This window comes from Lissotriton vulgaris, chromosome 11 (genome assembly GCF_964263255.1).
Source record: "Lissotriton vulgaris chromosome 11, aLisVul1.2, whole genome shotgun sequence".
Classification (NCBI taxonomy): Eukaryota; Metazoa; Chordata; class Amphibia; order Caudata; family Salamandridae; genus Lissotriton; species Lissotriton vulgaris.
The window spans coordinates 296,999,981-297,018,888 of NC_141699.1; the positions used below are offsets into that span (position 1 = coordinate 296,999,981).

The 18,908-nt window shown below is 43.7% G+C and overlaps 1 protein-coding gene across 1 annotated transcript in view; it reads right to left on the reverse strand.

Moving 5' to 3' along the window:
- The window catches only part of MED13L (mediator complex subunit 13L), a 1,083,173-nt gene that overhangs the window by 84,121 nt on the left and 980,144 nt on the right, over positions 1–18,908 (reverse strand). The window contains exons 22-25 of the mRNA XM_086943260.1: positions 17,938–18,157; positions 15,454–15,642; positions 10,062–10,285; positions 9,138–9,280 (exon numbers count right to left, since the gene is read on the reverse strand). Of these exons, the coding sequence (XP_086799386.1) occupies positions 9,138–9,280; positions 10,062–10,285; positions 15,454–15,642; positions 17,938–18,157 (776 nt within the window). The remainder of the gene's footprint in view (positions 1–9,137; positions 9,281–10,061; positions 10,286–15,453; positions 15,643–17,937; positions 18,158–18,908) is intronic.

Consider the following 18,908-nt stretch of genomic DNA (forward strand, 5'->3'; position numbering starts at 1 on the left):
ATTATAATACAATGGTCCAAAGACTATTTCTTCACAATATCACAATTAGTCAACACTCCATAATTTAATTGATAGAGTATAGTAATCTACTCTTCATCAATAAATTGAACAATCTCACAATGCAACAGCAAAATAAATATGTGGTAACTTATTTATTTTCTACCACTATTGAAAAATGTAAAAAGCTCAGTACATATAGGTCATATTGGTTGCCACAAGGGGAGCGTGCAAAATAGAAAGATGTGAGTCAGATGGTGTTCAGTGATAAAGAAAGAAAAGAATTGCAAAGATTTGTGACATAAAAAGAACAGTTTTTTGTTATTATACAAAAGGATCAACAATCATCCCTGTTATGGGATCTGGCCATTAATCAATTCATCCATAATTTAAGTTCATTTGGAAACCTGTACAACTGGTAGTTATAATGCACAAGGAGGTGATGGTGTATAGGTCCAGGTCAAAGATCAAATGAGCGTCGACGTTTCGACTCGACTTTAAGCCTCGCGGTGAGTTAAGCCTGGGCCGTGCGAGTCTTCATCAGGACTAGGATGGGCAACCTTATATTGTTAGATGACCCCTAACGGCGGAAGTGATTCTAGTATATTTTTCTTAATCTTGATCAATTAATGAATTGTCCTCCTTATTTGTTATATAGTGTTGACCACCTGGAGGAACCAATCTGGGGCTGTTCAAATGTGTAGACAATCCCTGTTAGGATCAGTAGTGTGGAATATTTAGATCCTGTTTTTTCTTCAGCGTACTGATGCTAGTGAGCACCGTGACTCAAAATTCCTTGTTAATTTCGGACCGTTAACTCATGCGATGTCCAAGTTTCAAAAATTGCGAGGGGCGATTAATTTTACATGTCCCTCCAGCGTACTGGTGGCCGTGCCTCTTGGGTATTGATCACTAATTTGTTCGAAGTATTGGGGATCCTCGCGTCTCGGACAGGTCCGGACCGGTTATTTGTTTTAACAAATAAGGAGGACAATTCATTAATTGATCAAGATTAAGAAAAATATACTAGAATCACTTCCGCCGTTAGGGGTCATCTAACAATATAAGGTTGCCCATCCTAGTCCTGATGAAGACTCGCACGGCCCAGGATTAACTCACAGCGAGGCCTAAAGTCGAGTCGAAACGTCGACGCTCATTTGATCTTTGACCTGGACCTATACACCATCACCTCCTTGTGCTTTATAACTACCAGCTGTACAGGTTTCCAAATGGACTTAAATTATGGATGAATTGATTTATGGCCAGGTCCCATAACAGGGATGATTGTTGATCCTTTTGTATAATAACAAAAAACTGTGTTCTTTTTATGTCACAAATCTTTGCAATTCTTTTCTTTCTTTATCACTGAACACCATCTGACTCACATCTTTCTATTTTGCACGCTCCCCTTGGGGCAACCAATATGACCTATATGTACTGAGCTTTTTTGATTTTATTAATAGTGGAAGAAAATAAATAAGTTACCACATATTTATTTTGCTGTTGCATTGTGAGATTGTTCAATTTATTGATGAAGAGTAGATTACTATACTCTATCAATTGAATTATGAAGTGTTGACTAATTGTGATATTGTGAAGAAATAGTCTTTGGACCATTGTATTATAATAACGTTCAATACCCAGGTCCTGGATCATTTTGGGTTACCCCATTTGATTAATGGTGGGGGGGTGGGTTACCCCATTTGATTAATGGTGGGGGGGGGGGGGAGGGGGGGAGGGGCAGCTCCGGATTAGTCTTAGAGCCAGGTTTTGCGGTCCTTCCTGAAAGTGTGCAGGGTTGGGGAGCGTCTGATGTTCAGGGGGCGCTCGTTCCAGGTCTTGGCTGCGATGTAGGAGAAAGCTCTCCTGCCTGCTCTGTTCCTGTGGATGCGAGGGACTTCTGCCAGGGCTACGTCGGCAGAGCCGAGGTTCCTCTTGGGTACGTGGAAGGAGACTCTTGTTGAGGTATTTGGGTTCGATGTTGAGGGATTTGTAAATGTTGATGAGGGATTTGTAGATGTGGATGAGGAACTTGAAAGTGACGCTCTTCTCGACGGGGATCCAGTGGAGGTCTTGTAGGTGTTGGGTCATGTGCTCGTGGTGTGGTGCTCTGAGGACGAGTCTGGCTGCGGCGTTCTGGATGGTTTGGAGTTTGTATAGAAGAGTTCTGTTGATTCCGGCATATAGGGCGTCTCCGTAGTCTAGTCTGCTGGTCATGAGTGCGTGGGTGACAGTCTTTCTGCAATCGGGGGAGCGGGGGGGGGGTTTAATTGAAGGCATTGGGGAGGGTGCGCAGGCAGTTGAAACTGGTGGAAGCGACGGCGTTCATTTGGCGTTTCATGGAGAAGGAGGAGTCGAGGATGATGCAGAGGTTTTGTGCCTGGTCTGTAGGGGTGGGTGGCTTCTCAAGGGCGGAGGGCCACCAGGTGTTGTCCCAGGCAGAGATGCAGGGGTCGAGGATGAGAACCTCGGATTTCTCAGAGTTGAGCTTCAAACAACTTTTATCCATGCTGTGACATCCTTCATTCCTTCGTGGAAGCAGAGTCTGGTGTCTTCGGGGTTCTTCATGAGCGAGAGGATGAGCTGGGTGTCGACGGTGTAGGATACTATGCTGAGCCCATGCTGTCTGATGATGGCGGCGAGGGGGGCCATGTAGATGTTGAAAAGCGTCAGTCTGAGCGATGATCCTTGGGGTACTCCGCATTTGATGTCAGTAGGTTCTGATCCTCTGGGTTCTGCAGGAGAGGAAGGATTGGATCCAGTCAAGGGCGGCTCCTTGTATCCATGCGTCGTAAAGTCTGGCTGCAATCGTGTGATGAGAGACGGTGCGAAGGCTGCAGAGAGTTCTAGGAGGATGAGGGCTGTGGTGTGTCCCTGGTCGAGTAGTATGCAGATGTCGTCCGTGGAGGCGAGGAGGGCGGTTTCGTGCTATAGTTGTTGCAGAATCCAGATTGTGAGTTGTCTAGGATGGAGTTCTCTTCGATGAAGGTGGTCAGCTGGGTGTTTAGGAGTCCCTCTGTGACTTTGGCTGCGAAGGGGAGGAGAGAGATGGGCCGGTAGTTTTTCAAGTCTGTTGGGTCGGCTGCTGGCTTCTTGAGGAGGGGTTTAACCTCTGCCCACTTCCAGTCATCTGAGAAGATGACGGATCTGAAGTAACTCATCCGTTTTGTCACAAAGGAATCAAATTTATTGCCTAAAACCTGCCAAGTCAATTCAAAGAAGCCCCAATTGCAACACTTCTGCCTGTTGCAGCAATAGGTTTGCTCTCTTTATCAGGTAACAGTTCCACACCAGTCACCAGCCTACTGGCACGCTTCATTGCAGTACGCACTAGCACAGAGTCTGGCAGTACATGTTACTTTATTTAAATAAGGGCATGGGAAATACCACGTATTTTATCTCCACTTTTGTGAAAAACCTTAAGCCTAAGTTTTAAGAATGGACTGGACTACAGATTTTAGTACTAGTAAGTATTGGTTTGTCATTTCGTCTTCTACTATTCCCACATATACCCCATAATGCAAAGCAACGTTTTGTCTGAATGACCATCACTGATACACAGTGATTTCCTTAATGCTCAATCCGTTCACTAAACAAACAGAAAATTGAGAGATCAAGGAGATTCCGCATGGCACAGTTGTCAACATCCAGCATGCAAAGCACAAAGTTCATCCTTTTCTAATCACAGATTACGAGTTTTGCAATTAAAAGATATAGCCAACCTTACTGCATGAATTGCAGAGTCAAAGTTAGATACCTTATAACAGAAAAGGTTCAGGTTATAAATCAAGTACCTAATTGTAGAATACAGGTGGCACTGTTTGACTAAGGCTCTGAGGCGGCTGGTGGTTGATGCTTGCCTCCTACAAGAACTTTTTTTCGCTTCTGCCACTTTATCAGATGGAAATTTGGGCCCACGTTAGTCCACTGAGCCACCGGGACTAATGCAACCACTTCTGGGACCTGTGTTTGACCTCATGGTCACAGGTTCAAAACCCAGTCAGCACGCTCAAATCTTTCTGAGGAGAATAAATCAGTACCAATGAATTGAGTGATCAATCTCTCAGTGCAGAGCCAAGAGACTCTTCTGGATGATCGTATACTATACAGAAACACGTTGTGATTTTTTTAATCTTTTCTCACAGGTTCACTCATTTTGAGAAATGCAATTGAATTGGCTACTTACAGATCTTGTTTCTCAGTTAATAAGAGTCCTTTAAACCCCAACTAAAAATACGGAAGAACTAGTTGAGGCAGATGCAACAGTAACATAGTTATTATTGTATCTAGAGTCTTTGAAAAATGAACAGTGAGCAACACTTGTTTATTTCTTCTCTGACCGTAAACAGAATACAAAACTAAGAGAAAAGGCAATTTAAAAGCACAATGGTCTGCCATTGTAATCATACATAGGCAGACAAGAAAGGGCTGTCATTTTGTCTTTTGCACTATCTATAGAGTCATTTGCAGTGATGGTAAGGGAAGACTTGGCTTGACATGGGCTCGAGTTTGAGGGGAGAGCATCACCAGTTATGCCTCTTTGATGACATTCTCCTTATGCTCACTTAACTCGATATATCTCTGGCTACTGAGACAGAGCTGAAGCATTTTGAAAAGATAGTGGTGTTTCGCATTAACATTGAAAAGGGAAGTGTTCTTTATTTAACGCTACCACAAGAAGAGGTAATTTAATTGAAGAGGGAGTTTACATTCAGATGGCTACTTCCCATGCCAAATATTGGAAAAACATCACTGTATCTAAAAAGAATGATACCCGTAGTTGTCTTACATGTACCAAATTCTAATAGGATTTAGCTCGGTACCAGTGCTTTAAAGCTGACAGCAAAAACAACTAATTCTGCTGTGACTGCAGTCACTAGCTAAGGAGGTCATACATACAATAAATTAATTAACAACTAACGTTAAGCATTTTATTTTAACTCAATCAACAACCCAGCCCTAAACTTAATCTCAAGAACTGCAAGCAGGTGAAATACGTGTAAAATGTTACTTACCCTAGACGTTCCAGGTTTTAACATGTGATGCTGTAGAATCACAAGCTATGCATACTCCTGCCATCTATCACTGGCCTCAGACATTTTCAAGTTATTTTCTTTTGAAGAAGTATTTGAAGTCACGAGATGTGCAGCAACTCTGCCGTTAGTCCACAATTCCCACAAACTTTCAATTGTTTGGGTGAGAATGTATATGGAGTGCTCAAAGTGAACATAGCATGGTGCTCCGTGGATACTGTGCTGTGTTACAGTAATAAAACAAACTACATGACTTCGGTAACACTTTTTGTGGAAGAGGATATCTAATCACAGATTCTCGCCTTATATGCCCAGGCGTCAGACTGGATCTGGAAAATCTTGAGCAATACCTCTATGGGCCAGTAGGTAGAGTCATTCGGCTCTGCATTCAAAGAGATGTCCCAATACCTATATAGGTGCCACACAGGCACCCTGACAATTTCTTCTGTGAATAAAGTTACTTTTTTGACCAGTGTCTAATGGGATCTTTGGGATTAATCAATCAATCAGAGTACTTGTAAAGTGTGCTACTTACCCATGAGGGTACCAAGGCGCTGAGGGGAGGGGTAGGGTGGGAGGGGGGTGCTGCTTCAGCTCGAAGAGCCAGGTCTTTGAGGAGTATTCTGAAGGCGAGTAGATCTTGGGTCTGCCGTATTTGGGTAGGGAGGGTGTTCCAGGTGTTGGCGGCGAAGTAGGAGAAGGATCTGCCGCCGGAGGTCGTTCGTTGGATGCGGGGGACAGTGGCGAGGGCGAGGCTGGCGGAGCGGAGCTGGCGGGTGGGGGTGTGGAAGCTGAGTCTGCTGTTCAGGTAGGCTGGTCCGGTGTTGTGGAGTGCTTTGTGTGCGTGGGTGAGGAGCTTGAAGGTGATCCTCTTGTCAACGGGGAGCCAGTGTAGGTCTCTCAGGTGGGGGGTGATGTGGCTGCGGCGGGGGACGTTGACGATCAGTCAGGCGGAAGAGTTTTGGATGCGTTGTAGTCGTCGTAGGTGTTTGGATGGGATTCCTGCATAAAGTGCGTTGCCGTAGTCCAGTCTGCTGCTGACGAGGGCCCGTGTCACCGTTCTTCTTGTTTGGTCGGGATCCACTTGTAGATCCTGCAGAGCATGCAGAGGGTGCTTGAGGAGCTGGAGATAGCCTCGTCTGAGGATGTGTCTGTGGGGTGCAATGCTGGAAGGGTGGTCATTGTGAGAAGTTTAAGGCAGTAGCTGTGGTGAACCACTCTTAGAACCTACTGGTCTGATCTGATTTCCTCTTAGTGAGAGGGAAATCATGTTTGTATCTCTCCCCCACACATGTGTCATGTGAATGGTGGGAGGGAAGATATATCACTGCTTAGAGGTAGAAATGTCTTCATAGGAGACACCTCTGCCCTTCACCTAGTTGTTTCCCCTGCATGCACCCCTGGTGTATCTCCTCCCCACCGGTTACCTGGGAAGTGTGTTACTGTCTTTGATAAGACTGCAGTTAATTTGGGGACAGTTTGGGCTCCTCCTCTGGCCAGCTATTTATGAAGTGCCTCTTGCATCTGGAGTTTGCATGGCACCCATAGACTTTGCAATGCTTGCCTCTTTTTAACATTTTCCAGCTTCTCATCAACCTTGGAGCTAAAGAGATGCTCTCCGACAAACGGGAGGTTGAGAAAATACTGTTGGACCTCCAGATTGAACCCAGGAATGGGAAGCCATAGAAGTGTCTCCTGAGGAAAACGTTAGTGTTGATGCCTTCGAGGCTGTGTCAAGCATACATAAAATGTTGGCATTCAAGATGGTCTTGCCTTCGGACACCATCGCCTGTCCTATCTTTCTGCAATTGTCTGGAAAATGTTTGAACAGTTCCTGCATATCCTTGGACTGAAACCGTTCGTACCTGGAGAGGAGTCAAACACAGCAGTGTTTGTTCCTGCCCATATTGCAATTCTTTTGCTCACAGTATAGATTATTTTGCTCTCCATCGCAGACAGAGGCTCACTTGCAAGCAGTATTCCGCCAGGAAAATCAGGGGCAGAGGAACCAGGCTCCTGATATAGATGGGGCACTTTATGAGTCCTTGCATTTTTTCTCTACCTTAGATGTCACCACCCTAGCCTTTGAGCTCCTTGAAATTATCTGGGGCAGATTTAAGCATGCCTTGAAGCAGGAGTAGATATTGGACTAAGCGTTTAGACTTGGAAACTGTCTCCACTAGGAAGTCCTCTTCGTCTTGTACCACATGTATGTCCACTTTGTGGTACCTAGCAGTCTCTCTGAATGACCTCATGGTAGACCACAGTTTTACTGTGTGGAGATGCCCTGATGGGATAGTGGCCCAAATCATGATCTCCGGAAGGCAGATGTGGTACTTACAACTTGGAGTGCTTTTTTGATTCCAGGGCGGGTGTTCTTCGACATCCAAGGGTCGATGTGGTCAGGATCTGAGAGGAATGACGTGCCCATACTTTTTTTTTTAAATTTAAGACACACAGTCCCTTACTTCTTGTGAAAAGACAACCGTCCCAGGAAATGCTTCAGCTGAAGTGTAAGGTAGGGAATCTCCTTTGTGGTGAAATCGAGGGGGCAGCCAGCTAAATAAGCTTTTCCCAGCGTGCCGGTTTGCCTGAAAAAAAATGACATGTGCGCAACTGGTAAACCTGCAAATGGAAAGGGTGCTTGGAAGCCCGTATTGGCATCAATTGATGTAAATACTTCATGCTTCCTGGTGACACATTTATTCTTTTGGAATGCTATTGCAAAGGTAGTTAACAGCTGAGCTGTAAAGTGTGTGCTTTTAAAAGCAGGTTGAAAAAAAATCTGCACTACTTACAGTCAGGGTATTATTCAAATCTATATTTTGGAAGCACTTTTTTAATCATAAAATCTTTTTGAGCATTTTATAGCAGTCTAACAGTGTTTGTAATGCACTTTTCAAATATTGACATACATATTCACAGTGCTTACTGTCACGGACTGGGACCTCGTAGCACAAAACATACACAAATAACTATTCTCCGCTGCACCAACAAGGATTAATTTCCCACTGATTAATTTAAGTTGTATTCATTTTTTTTTAATCTGTGTGTAATTTAATATGTAGTTACCTGAAGGTGAAATACCAAAAAACGTTAGTCTATTTTGTTTGTTTAGTCATGCCCTTGACCCTGCCCCCATTGCACTCTGCATGATAGTTCCCAAACTTGTTTTTTAATGCACTTCAACCACTGTCAACATTGGCTTAACAACCTCTTCATCCTCATGCTCCGAGCGTCTCGAGGGAATCTACTCTGCAATAGGTGTTGGGTGTGCTGCTTGACTCCCGATAGACCTACACCATCACCTCTTTCGATGCCGAAGAGAACCCCTTCTCCAAAAATATCTGATGCTATAGAGGATGTGAGACAGTGCATTTAAGGACGCCCCCAGCACCTCTCTCTGCATCACTTTTAGGTCTTGTGTAGAGCAGAAGGCAAGGCAGGACTTGCAGAAGACATTGTCGAGTTTGGAAGAGGAAAGGATTGAAGAAGTCATAGTGATCTGACTAGGGATACTGAGGGTTGTACTGAGGGCAAGGTTGGAAGTTGCATCAAGCCTTTTTCAGTCTACGTCCACTGATGTAGAGGTTGAAGGACTCTCTGTCCCCGACGAGCAGGCGGAAGCCCAGTGCATCAAACAGTAGCCGGCGGTCCTTCGCAGATGTCTGATGAAGTAGAGCAAGTCATTGAAGCACTGACTGTTTTTCTTATGTATTTATTTATTTCCAAGCTGAACCAACCGAGTTTGAAAAACGTGTGAACAACAGAATCTGGAGCCTTCTCTGGGTACATGTAAACCTGATATGAAAAAACACAATCTAACATGAGTCAGTGCCCATGTGCATTGTGGACTAGGGGAGGAGTAACAGCACTTGTTTTTCTTCAATGTCGTCTTGCAAGTCACAACAACTTGCAAACGACAGAGCCCAACACCAGATTGCCGGAGTATGAAGACCCATATATATATCTACAGTCACAGATGCTAGGAACATATATACACATACAGCAACCAAACAAAAGAAAATCTGTTAGATTCAGATATGGTAGTTCGTAACACTCACATAGTATGTGACATTTAACCAAACAGGTTCTTGTTAAGGTTACCTTTCAATTCCCCGTGTCCCACTCGCCCGAGGCGGCCTATTACGATTCTCCATGGCAGTGATGTCATCTGTACTATCCCAATGCACCATTCCCACAGCTTCTGTAGACCATTTTTTCGAGCAGAGACTTTACTCCTCCGTGACCTGGAGAGACCCAAGGAAAACCATTATGTATGTAAACTGCAATGAAACCTAGCACACTGAATCTATTTTAAGTGCAAGAAAGACGTCCTTCGGCAGGACTTCGATGCAAGTGAAAGGGACCAGTCATGCATAGTTTCAAAAGAACTGTGAAAAATGACAATACTGCCTAATTTAACCTATCCCATTGGCTCTGCCCTTCACAGATCTGAAAGAATAAAACCTAGCTTGAGAAGATGCAGTACCCTCTATAAATAACACAGAAGAATTACTTCTATTATGTTATGCTTTCTCAAAAGTAAGAGCTTTCACCAGAGCCGAAATGCTGAACCTTAGTGAAACAATAAATGCCACCTCCTCACTAGTGTGACCTTATTTTCTAACTAATACTCTGATGGCTGTAAAATATACAGAGTGCTTCAAGGCCTTCATTGCTTCCCCTACGCCAGCAGTTCCTCCCTTACATATGGGTGATGCTTCACTAATATTTTAACATGTAGTCTACAAATTTAAAAAAATGAAAATTAGTTTTACATTTTGTTTAATGGATCAACAGTCTAAGGCATTCTCTCACTCTGGCTGCGATGCAAGCAATATTGTGATGCGTGTTTGTGGCTATGATGAAGAAAGGTGCAAAAGGGGGCAGGGAGTGGATTGGTGATGTACTCATGCAATTGCTCTGTGCTCACACTAGTCTTGATGAAGGGCTCATCCCCAGGATGAAAAGTGATCAAATAATTTGCATGCAGCTGCTTTCATAGATAAACGGATGTTTTCAGACTACCTGTTGGGCACATCAATGTTCACAATGCAGGTTTCCAGAAGTTCTCCATGGAGGTCAGTGCAGGATGCCAGCAGCCAGCGTTGGTCATGAGACAAGCAATAGCTCACGAAAAGGACGTTGTACCTCTGGCTGGCTTCTCCAGAAGCCTCCCCCATCTCTGTCTGTTTGTCTTTGATTGGTGCCAGTATGAAGGGTGGGGAATACAGCTGGATTGGGTTGGGACGCTGTAAATAAAAATGTAGGTATAATTAATAAGAGCACTACTTTTGGTTTCACATTGTGACACGCAATGTAAAAAGTCTACCCATTTGGTGCAAATATCAACTCTACCTGCATACTTCTCCTTCAGTCCCTACACTAATGAATTGGAAAATAGTTTGCAAATATGCTGTGTGTGACTGGCTGAGCACACCAACCCACTGATATGATCCAAAAACAAGTGAATGAGTTTGGCATTGGTAAACCTAAGCTATACCTCTATAAGGCTTCACAAGTTAAAACAAAATGTAGAATACTAAAGGATGTAAAAATGACAAACATAAATGGATCAAAATACAATTAAGGTTGCTAAAAGATGGCAAGAAAAAGCAAGGTGGTTGACCGCACCAGTCAAGTACACAACAAAGACTGCATTGCAATTTTGTTGAAGACTGATGATGGAGAACGAAATGTAAAACAATGCAAAATAACCAATGGGCATACATCATATCAGGATGATCAAATAACTGTCATTAAGACCGACATTCTCAAATAATTGCTAAATGGAATTTTTTAAAACCATAACACACAGAACAAACTATGAACTTGAAGGTAATAAAGTAAAACCCTTGCAGCATTCTGGATAGTAAACGTCATATAAACAAGTTAAGACAACTAAACAATCATGGTTTTGGTGGTGAAGGGCAACACCAATGTTCATATTGCCATGAAAGACAATTCTATACAAAACAAGCCATGTCTGGTCCTGGTGCAATGTGCCCATAGGCTAGTGTTTAACACTTTGATACAGCGTACAATCCATCGATTGATGGTCCGGTTTTGCACTGCCTCGTAATTTTTTTGCTCTAGCGAGCCCAATGAAAAGCTGATTGTCTACCCAGTGTTCTTTGTTGTGTGATTGATGTAAAAAGAGAGGGTTCTTTTTGGGTCCACACAATGGAGTGTCTGCTCTTCTTTTAAAGGATATGGTCGGGAGAAAAATGTTGGCAGCGTGGTGCTTTGCTCATGTGGAATTGAGTCCCCACTTTCGGTAGAAAGGAGGCATAAGTTCAAAGAACCAGTCTGGCTGGATAGAAGCTGGCTTATGGAGGTTGATTGAAAAAGCCTGAAGCCAATTGACCTTCTGGCCGATGTAATGGCCACCAAGAATACAGTCTTAAGGGTCAGTAGCTGTAGAAGACAGCTATGCAGAGGCTTGAATGAGAGAATACCCAATGAACATCAGAACCAGACTGAGGTCTCACTGTGGCATGACAAAAGGGGTAGGAAAGAACAAATATTGCAGGCCCTTAAGCAAACACGTCACAAGAGGTGACTTTAGAAATGAGGGCTAATAAGGAAGCAAAAAAAAAAAAAAAAAAAACATCCGAAATGCTAGAAAGATGCCCTTTAAAGGTGCCTAAGGAAAAAGCCTTGCTGGGCTAATGACAGCACAGATAAAAGCACCTCAGACAAGGAGGCAAAAAGTAAATCAACCGTATGGAATATGGGATAGAGGACAAATTTGTCCCATCTACAGTTTTTGCCTGGCTGCCAGGCTGATATCACACATCTCGGGTAGAAGATCATAAACATTAAGGTGGAGCGTGTGCAGGTTTAGGTGAAGAACCCTGCCCTGTTGCTGTGACAGAAGGTCCTTCAGAAAGGGATGTCTGATCGGAGGACTGACGCTCATGCTCAGGAGTTCGGGATACCAAAACCTAGTCCAGTCCGGAGCCACCAGGATGACTTGGGTACGCCGATCTTGATATTTATGAGAACCCGGTTCAGAAGGCGTAGAGTAGTCCCAAGCTTCAGTCTAATCGGCGTGTGTATCCAAGCTAGAGCCGCTTTGGAAACTTCAATGCGCAGAAATGCGGACATTCGTGTCATGGATCTCTCCATTCTCTGAAAAAAACCTTGTGTCACCATCGGTATGTATACACGTTCGTGATCCGCAGGGCATCGACAGCTGAATTAGTCTGCTCTCGTGTTCAGAGATCAGCCAGCTGCTACTCAACCAGGAAAATAAACTGGTGCTCCAGACAAGACCAGAGGCACAGTGCCTCCTGGCACAGGGTCCACGCCCCCATTCTAGTCTACCTGTTGCTATACCACATGGTGGTGGTGTGGTCTCTGAGTACCTGAACTAGACTTTTCCTGATGGATGGCTGAAAGCCTTTAGTATCAAGGGCATATCCATCAGCTCCATAAGATTGATATGAAGGCGAGACAACAGTCCTCTGATTTTCATTTCCTACAGGTGGCTGTCCCAACCCAGAAGTGATGCATTAGTCACCACTGTGAGCTCCAGGGTGGGGAATGGAGAGGGGACTTCCTCTGATCCAACTGTCGTTTGTCAACCAGCAGGGCAGATCTTTTGCAGTATTCAAGGGAAGTATTAGACACTGGAGGAAAGGCCATATTAGTTATGCTGGATTTGTCGGCGGCCTTCGACACCGTTCCCCACAACGGTCTCCTTTTAAGACTCTGGGAGATCGGACTACGCGGAACGGTGTTGAAGTGGTTTGAGTCATTTCTGGCCGGCCGCCGGCAAATGGTCTGGGCACCACCTTACTTCGCCGATATGCCGCCATTGGAGGTGGGGGTGCCTCAGGACTCTATTTTAAGCCCCATCCTTTTCAACATCTATATGGCCCCTCTGGCGGCAGTGGCGGAGTCGTTTGGTGCCCAGATCGTATCCTACGCTGATGACACCCAGCTCCTTTTCACCTGCTCAAAGGGCTCTGACTTTGACGGTATGCAGATCAGAAGCTGTTTTGGGCCGGTCTTTGACTGGTTTAAACAGCAGTCTGAAATGCAATTCCGATAAATCGGAGCTGCTTTTCTTTGGCTGCTCGCCTGATCCTAGATGGAAGGCCTGGTGGCCTCCGGACATGTATCCTCCGGCAGACGCCTCCTCCAAAGCAAAGAACCTTGGGTTTCAGATTGATGATGACCTTTCTTTTGGGCCTCAGATTCGGGAACTCACAGGGAAATGCTTTGGCATTTTGAAAATGTTAAAGAAATCCCTCCCAATCTTGTCTTTTGAGCATAGAAAGATTACTGTGCAGGCCTTGATAGGCTCACGCTTGGACTATGCGAATGTGCTCTACCTGGGATTGCCAAAATTTCTTCTGGGGCGCCTTCAGGTGGTACAGAACTCTGCCGCAAGGGCCATTTATGGCCTTGAGCGAAGAGGGAGTGCATCGGAGTTGCTCAAAAAGCTCTACTGGCTTCCTGTCTCAAGACGGATTACTTTTAAATCACTGACTCTTGCCTTTAAGGCGCCACACCATGAAGGGGCCAGATATATTAGGAGGCGCCTTACTTTTTACGTACCTTCTAGAACCTTGAGATCGGCCTCTTTGGCTATGGCTTCTGTTCCTTCCATCAGGCGGGCTAGAATTGGAGGACGATCTTTCCGATGCCTTGCGCCTCGGTGTTGGAATTCTTTGCCCGTCTCCCTCATGAAAATCAGCAACTTACTGGTCTTTAGGAAGGAGCTGAAGACATGGCTTTCTACCCACTAACTTTCCTGTTGGCCCTGCATCTGCCCCGGTCTCGCCTTGCTCGGGTTTTTGGCAAAGCGCCGGGGCACTCCTAGGAGTAGCCGTGCGCTATAAAAGACCCGTTTTAACATAACATTCATAACCTGGATCAGGTCGGAGAGATTCCCCTGGTGCTGTGCCCAATGGGACAGCCCCATATGGTATTGAGTGTACTTCACCAGCAGGATGGAAAAAGCCATCAGACCCAGCAGCCTTAGAGTCAGTTTCACCAAAATCCAGGACTGAGGTTGAAACATCACATTCATAGCCCAAATATCTGAAATTCTCTACTAAGTGCTGAACAGCTGACATTGATGACGCAGATGCAGAACTGCCCAGTGCCATTTACCGTCACGCAGAGGTACTGCTCAAGAATTTCTAGATCGTCTGGTGAGTGCTCTATTGTAAGGAATCGGAGGTTAGTAGTCTGACAGAAAAATATTGCTGTGCAGACGGATTTTTCCAGCTATTCGGGATTGAAAAAAATTTCGCTGTCTAGTGCTCAACAGTGAATGAGATGAGAACTGTATGGCAGAGAAGCATAAAACGATTAATTATCAATCATGTCAGCCAGTATCTAGTGCACAGTGTAATGACAATCCACCCTTAAAGGCCTATTGACTACCATATGCTTTTCAAAATAAATAAGTTCGGCCTACTGCCTATGTCAGAAGTTTACATAATAAACAGATCAGGACTATAACCTCAATCAGTGGCTTGTCACCATTATGAACGGAGTTCTGCTGTGCTGAGCATAAGCTTTCTCAAATGCAAAAAATGTAATCCAATACATTATTTTAGCAGAATCACACAACGTCTACCCCAAAGCCCCCCTTTCAATAGTATTTCTTAAAGCCCTTTATCTGTTGATCATATATAGTGTGGCAACAGCGGGATGTAAAGCCATACCCAAAAACTAGATTACACTATGACCAAGATTATTTCAGTAAAAGTGAGATTCATTTCCCTTTCTGCACTTAAAATGGTGCTCTGTATTTTGCAATGAGGGGGTAAGGGCATCTTAAACAGCTAGGAATAAATAACCACAGCAATGACGTCTAACCATGTGGCTGGTCATAGCTTAAATAAAAGGTTACATCTCGTTGGCAGAGAAAAGGCACTCTCCACTGCAGTTAACATATGGTCCCAAGGTACAATCTTATAAGTTATTATGGATGCCACAACAATTTTGAATAATTCAGCAAGGCAGCCAACATGCAGTTTGCTCCGTCTAGCGCTCCCAAGATGGCGATATGGGTGAGGATATTTTTTTGGGAGGTTTCAAATAAGGGATAGTGTTGAATTTGAAGCACGTTTAGGTGGTGAATTCTAGCCTAAAATATCCAAGAATCTTGTGTTGAGTCTGCTCTTTATTCTAAAGTCCCAACTATAGAGATGAGGTATTGAAAAAGCCGAACTCTGCTTCGGACATGTGGTAAAGATGCCATCAGGTAAATTTTATGCACTGTACGAAGTTTAAAACATAACGCATGCACATCAGTCAACACCTTTTAAATCTTGAACCAGTCTTTCCCAATAGAAAACATCCTACTTTATATTTGATAACCTTTCCTTACACATAAAAAATTAAACAGTATTTTTATTCTTTTACACAAGAAGCTTCTTAACCCCTTATTACAAACCTCTTGGTTATTGAGGGTTACTTCAATGCTGGAGGCCGGTCCAAAACCAGTCATAGATTTAATGTGGATTTGGGTGGGCAGTGGCCGACGGCACTGGCAGTACACAGAGAAGGCCAGGGACTTCAATTGTTGGATGTAGAAGACCTGCTCATCTTTCACTGTTTGGAGCATATACTCGCAAGGCACAATCTGCAGGTCACAAAACAGTATGAATAAGAGTCAAAGCTACTCTAAACCAAGCTAAACACAGCTGTGAATGAAACAGGTCTTCGGCTGTATACACTCGTATGACACCCATCTTTAAATCACAGGCCAACATCTTGCACTTTTCATAATAACAAATTTAATGCTCAACATAAAAAAGGGGACAGTAATTATAGGCATATGATCAATCTGAAAAAGACAAAGCTATATCAATCAATCAATAAAAAACTTTATTCAGTTTATAGTACAAACCATAAAAGTTACACATCATAAAAACAAATATAAGTGACAGTGCATCGCTGACATATCCGGAACAGCAAGAACAATGACATAAATAATTTAAAGCCAAAGGAAAACTCCTTACAGATCCATATAGCTTCTAAAATTAACAGTTGCTTTTAAAAATCCCACAACAAAAATTAAGCAGTCCTTTTTCAAAAGTTGAAGGTACACCAATGCGGGACGAGCCTGCCTAAAATTCAATCTTTTTAAGGTAGGTACCAGAAAGCGTTTGCGAGGAAATTCATACAGTTTACATAAAAACATAAAATGCAGCATATCCTGTGGAGACTTTCCGTCGCAGCCGCAGAGAGCTGAAGCTTTATTTTTAATAAAAAATTTGGCTCTGGCGAGCAGGAGTTGGAAAAGGTTGAGATGGAACCTGGTTAATAGGAATTTCTGGTGCGAGGACAACAACCCCATGAGATATGGTTCTGCTCTTGGGGTTGTTTTGAGCAATATGCATGCCCGCACACTTGGTTTCTGTACCTCCTTAGCCTCTCTGTCCATGTTCCTTTCCGCCAGAAAGGTAATTTGAATTTTCTCCATATCCCTATTTGTAATAGTCAAGTCAAGTCAGCGAATTTATATAGCGCGCTACATACCCATAGGGTATGTAGCGCGCACATTCGGGATTAATAAAAAGGTCCTCCCACCCTAACCTGCCCAGACTGGTCTTAACGTACCTCAGCCACGGAATACACGCTGAGTTATCAAGGGACTTACAATCTTTTATAATCATAAGCGTCAGAGGAAGATCTGGGTTCAACCAACAATATAACCTGCAAATCAGTGGTCGCAAAGAAAGTACATCATTTACATAGGGGACCCCCAACTCCTCATGAACAGCTTAATTAGGTGTGCCACGTGGGACACATAATAGGCGTTTCAGGAAGTCATTTTCCACTATTTGAAGGGATTATCCCCCGTTATATCCCCATATTTCTCTGCCATAAGAAGCTATGGCCAGGCTTTTGGCCTGGTACACTAGTAACACAGCTTCGGTGGGTTTCTTCCCTAATTTGGAAGCAAAGTTAAAGATTGCTGCATTCACCCTGGAAATGTTCCCTTTTTTTTTCAATAATATGGGAGCCCAATTGAACTCGTCAGAGGACCCCTAGATATGAAAACGTGGTGTGTGGGGTATGATTGAATCTCCCACTCTAAATTGGAAATTCTTCTTGGTAGGGTGCCCCACTTGCATAACATAAGATGTGGAATTATTGATAGTCAGATCCCTATCTGCCATAAATTCAGAGAAGGCGGATAGAAGTGATTGAAAACCCTTTTCAGTCTGGATATGAGGACGGCATCGTCCGCATATAACAGGACGGGAATCCCTCGCCGTCCAACCCTAGGGCAGTCCGCCCCAATTGCCCTTAGTACGCTATCCAAGTCGTTCATATAAAAATTAAATAAGAAGGGAGCCAGAATACAACCTTGCCGGACTCCCTTTTTAATATTAAAATCTCTTGTTACACGCAAATCATGGGAAAACCTCACGTTGGCTTCGGTGGACTGATGTAGGTCTTCTAAAAAATGTAGGATACTGCTCTCCACTCCCATTGCCCTCATGGACTGCCATAGCTTATTCCTGTTAACACAATCGAAAGCCGATGACAAGTCCATGAAGGTAAGGTGAATGGTCCCAAGGCGAGCAACAGTGTATTTGCTTAGTATCAGAAATAAGTTAAGACACTGAGCAACAGTAGACCGTCCCTATCGAAATCCATACTGAACTTCCGACAGAATCATGTTGTCCTCTGCCCAAGATAATAGTCTCTGATGGAGAACCCGACCCATTACTTTTACAACTGAATCTATAAGCGAGACAAAGTTATATCAAAAACAGGCAAGAAACACAGTAAGGATTGAAAGCTAAGTGTTGCAGAGATCTATGGAGGAAGAAAGGAAATGGGACAAAATGGAATTCAGAACAGAGATTTAGAGAAAGGTGAAAACATATAATGTAATCAAGGAGAGAAAAAGCACAAGACGAACCTGAATAACGGTCGAATTTCTGACATTATTGGGTAAACTGTCCAGCATCTCAGTGTAGCATCGCATTAGACTCAGAAGCCATAGATTGGTGGAAGTAGATTCATCCTCTGCAGTGTACGAGAAAGGATCCACAACATATATCACAATGGCAGGTGGGTAAGTGTTGCTGTCTGCAGATTCAGGCTCCGTAGGAATCCCTATCTTCTCCCGCTCCGTCGTACTGTAAAGCAAAATACAAGATTAACATGAGGTTAATCAAGCCCATTAAGGGAAATACTTTATGCACCCATATCTATAGCCACAAAATAGTTGAATTCACAAAATAGTTGACTTGTGCACAAACCTCAAGATGCTTCTTCTGTTTGCTTCAGGAACTTCAACACTACGTTTAAACAGAGCCTAACTGCTTCTAATGTACATCATTAACCCCTTCGATGCTGATGACGAGCTCAGCTCGTCATCAGCCACGGGTGGCGTGTGCGGATGACGAGCTGAGCTCGTCATGTAACACGGTTTTGCGAAAACAGCCGCACAGCGCAAAAATCACTGCAGCAAATATGCGGTAAATGGTATTTAAATGCTGCTCTTCCATCACCTCAAGAGTCAATTACTAGAGAAGCTTTACAAAGAATGTGCTCTTCATTTTTCCTATTAGAGAGCTCATTAGACCACCATAAATAGATTAGAATTTGTAAAGACTCCATGCTGCTGGATGCCTATGCACTGGTCAGAGATTTCCTCCTTGGAGTACTGATTTTCCTTGTTTTCCCCATTCAGGTTTGTGAAACATCCATTCATATGGCCTGGAAAGATAATGTCACAATAGTGACATGCTCAAAATGACCTATGTACTCCAAATCAAGATGCACATCTTTCAGAGTGGCAAGCCAGCTTTTATCGTTCGAAATTGATTTTCAAACTGCATGACTGCGAAGAATGACTTAGTTAAAATAGACATTATTGAATCTTAT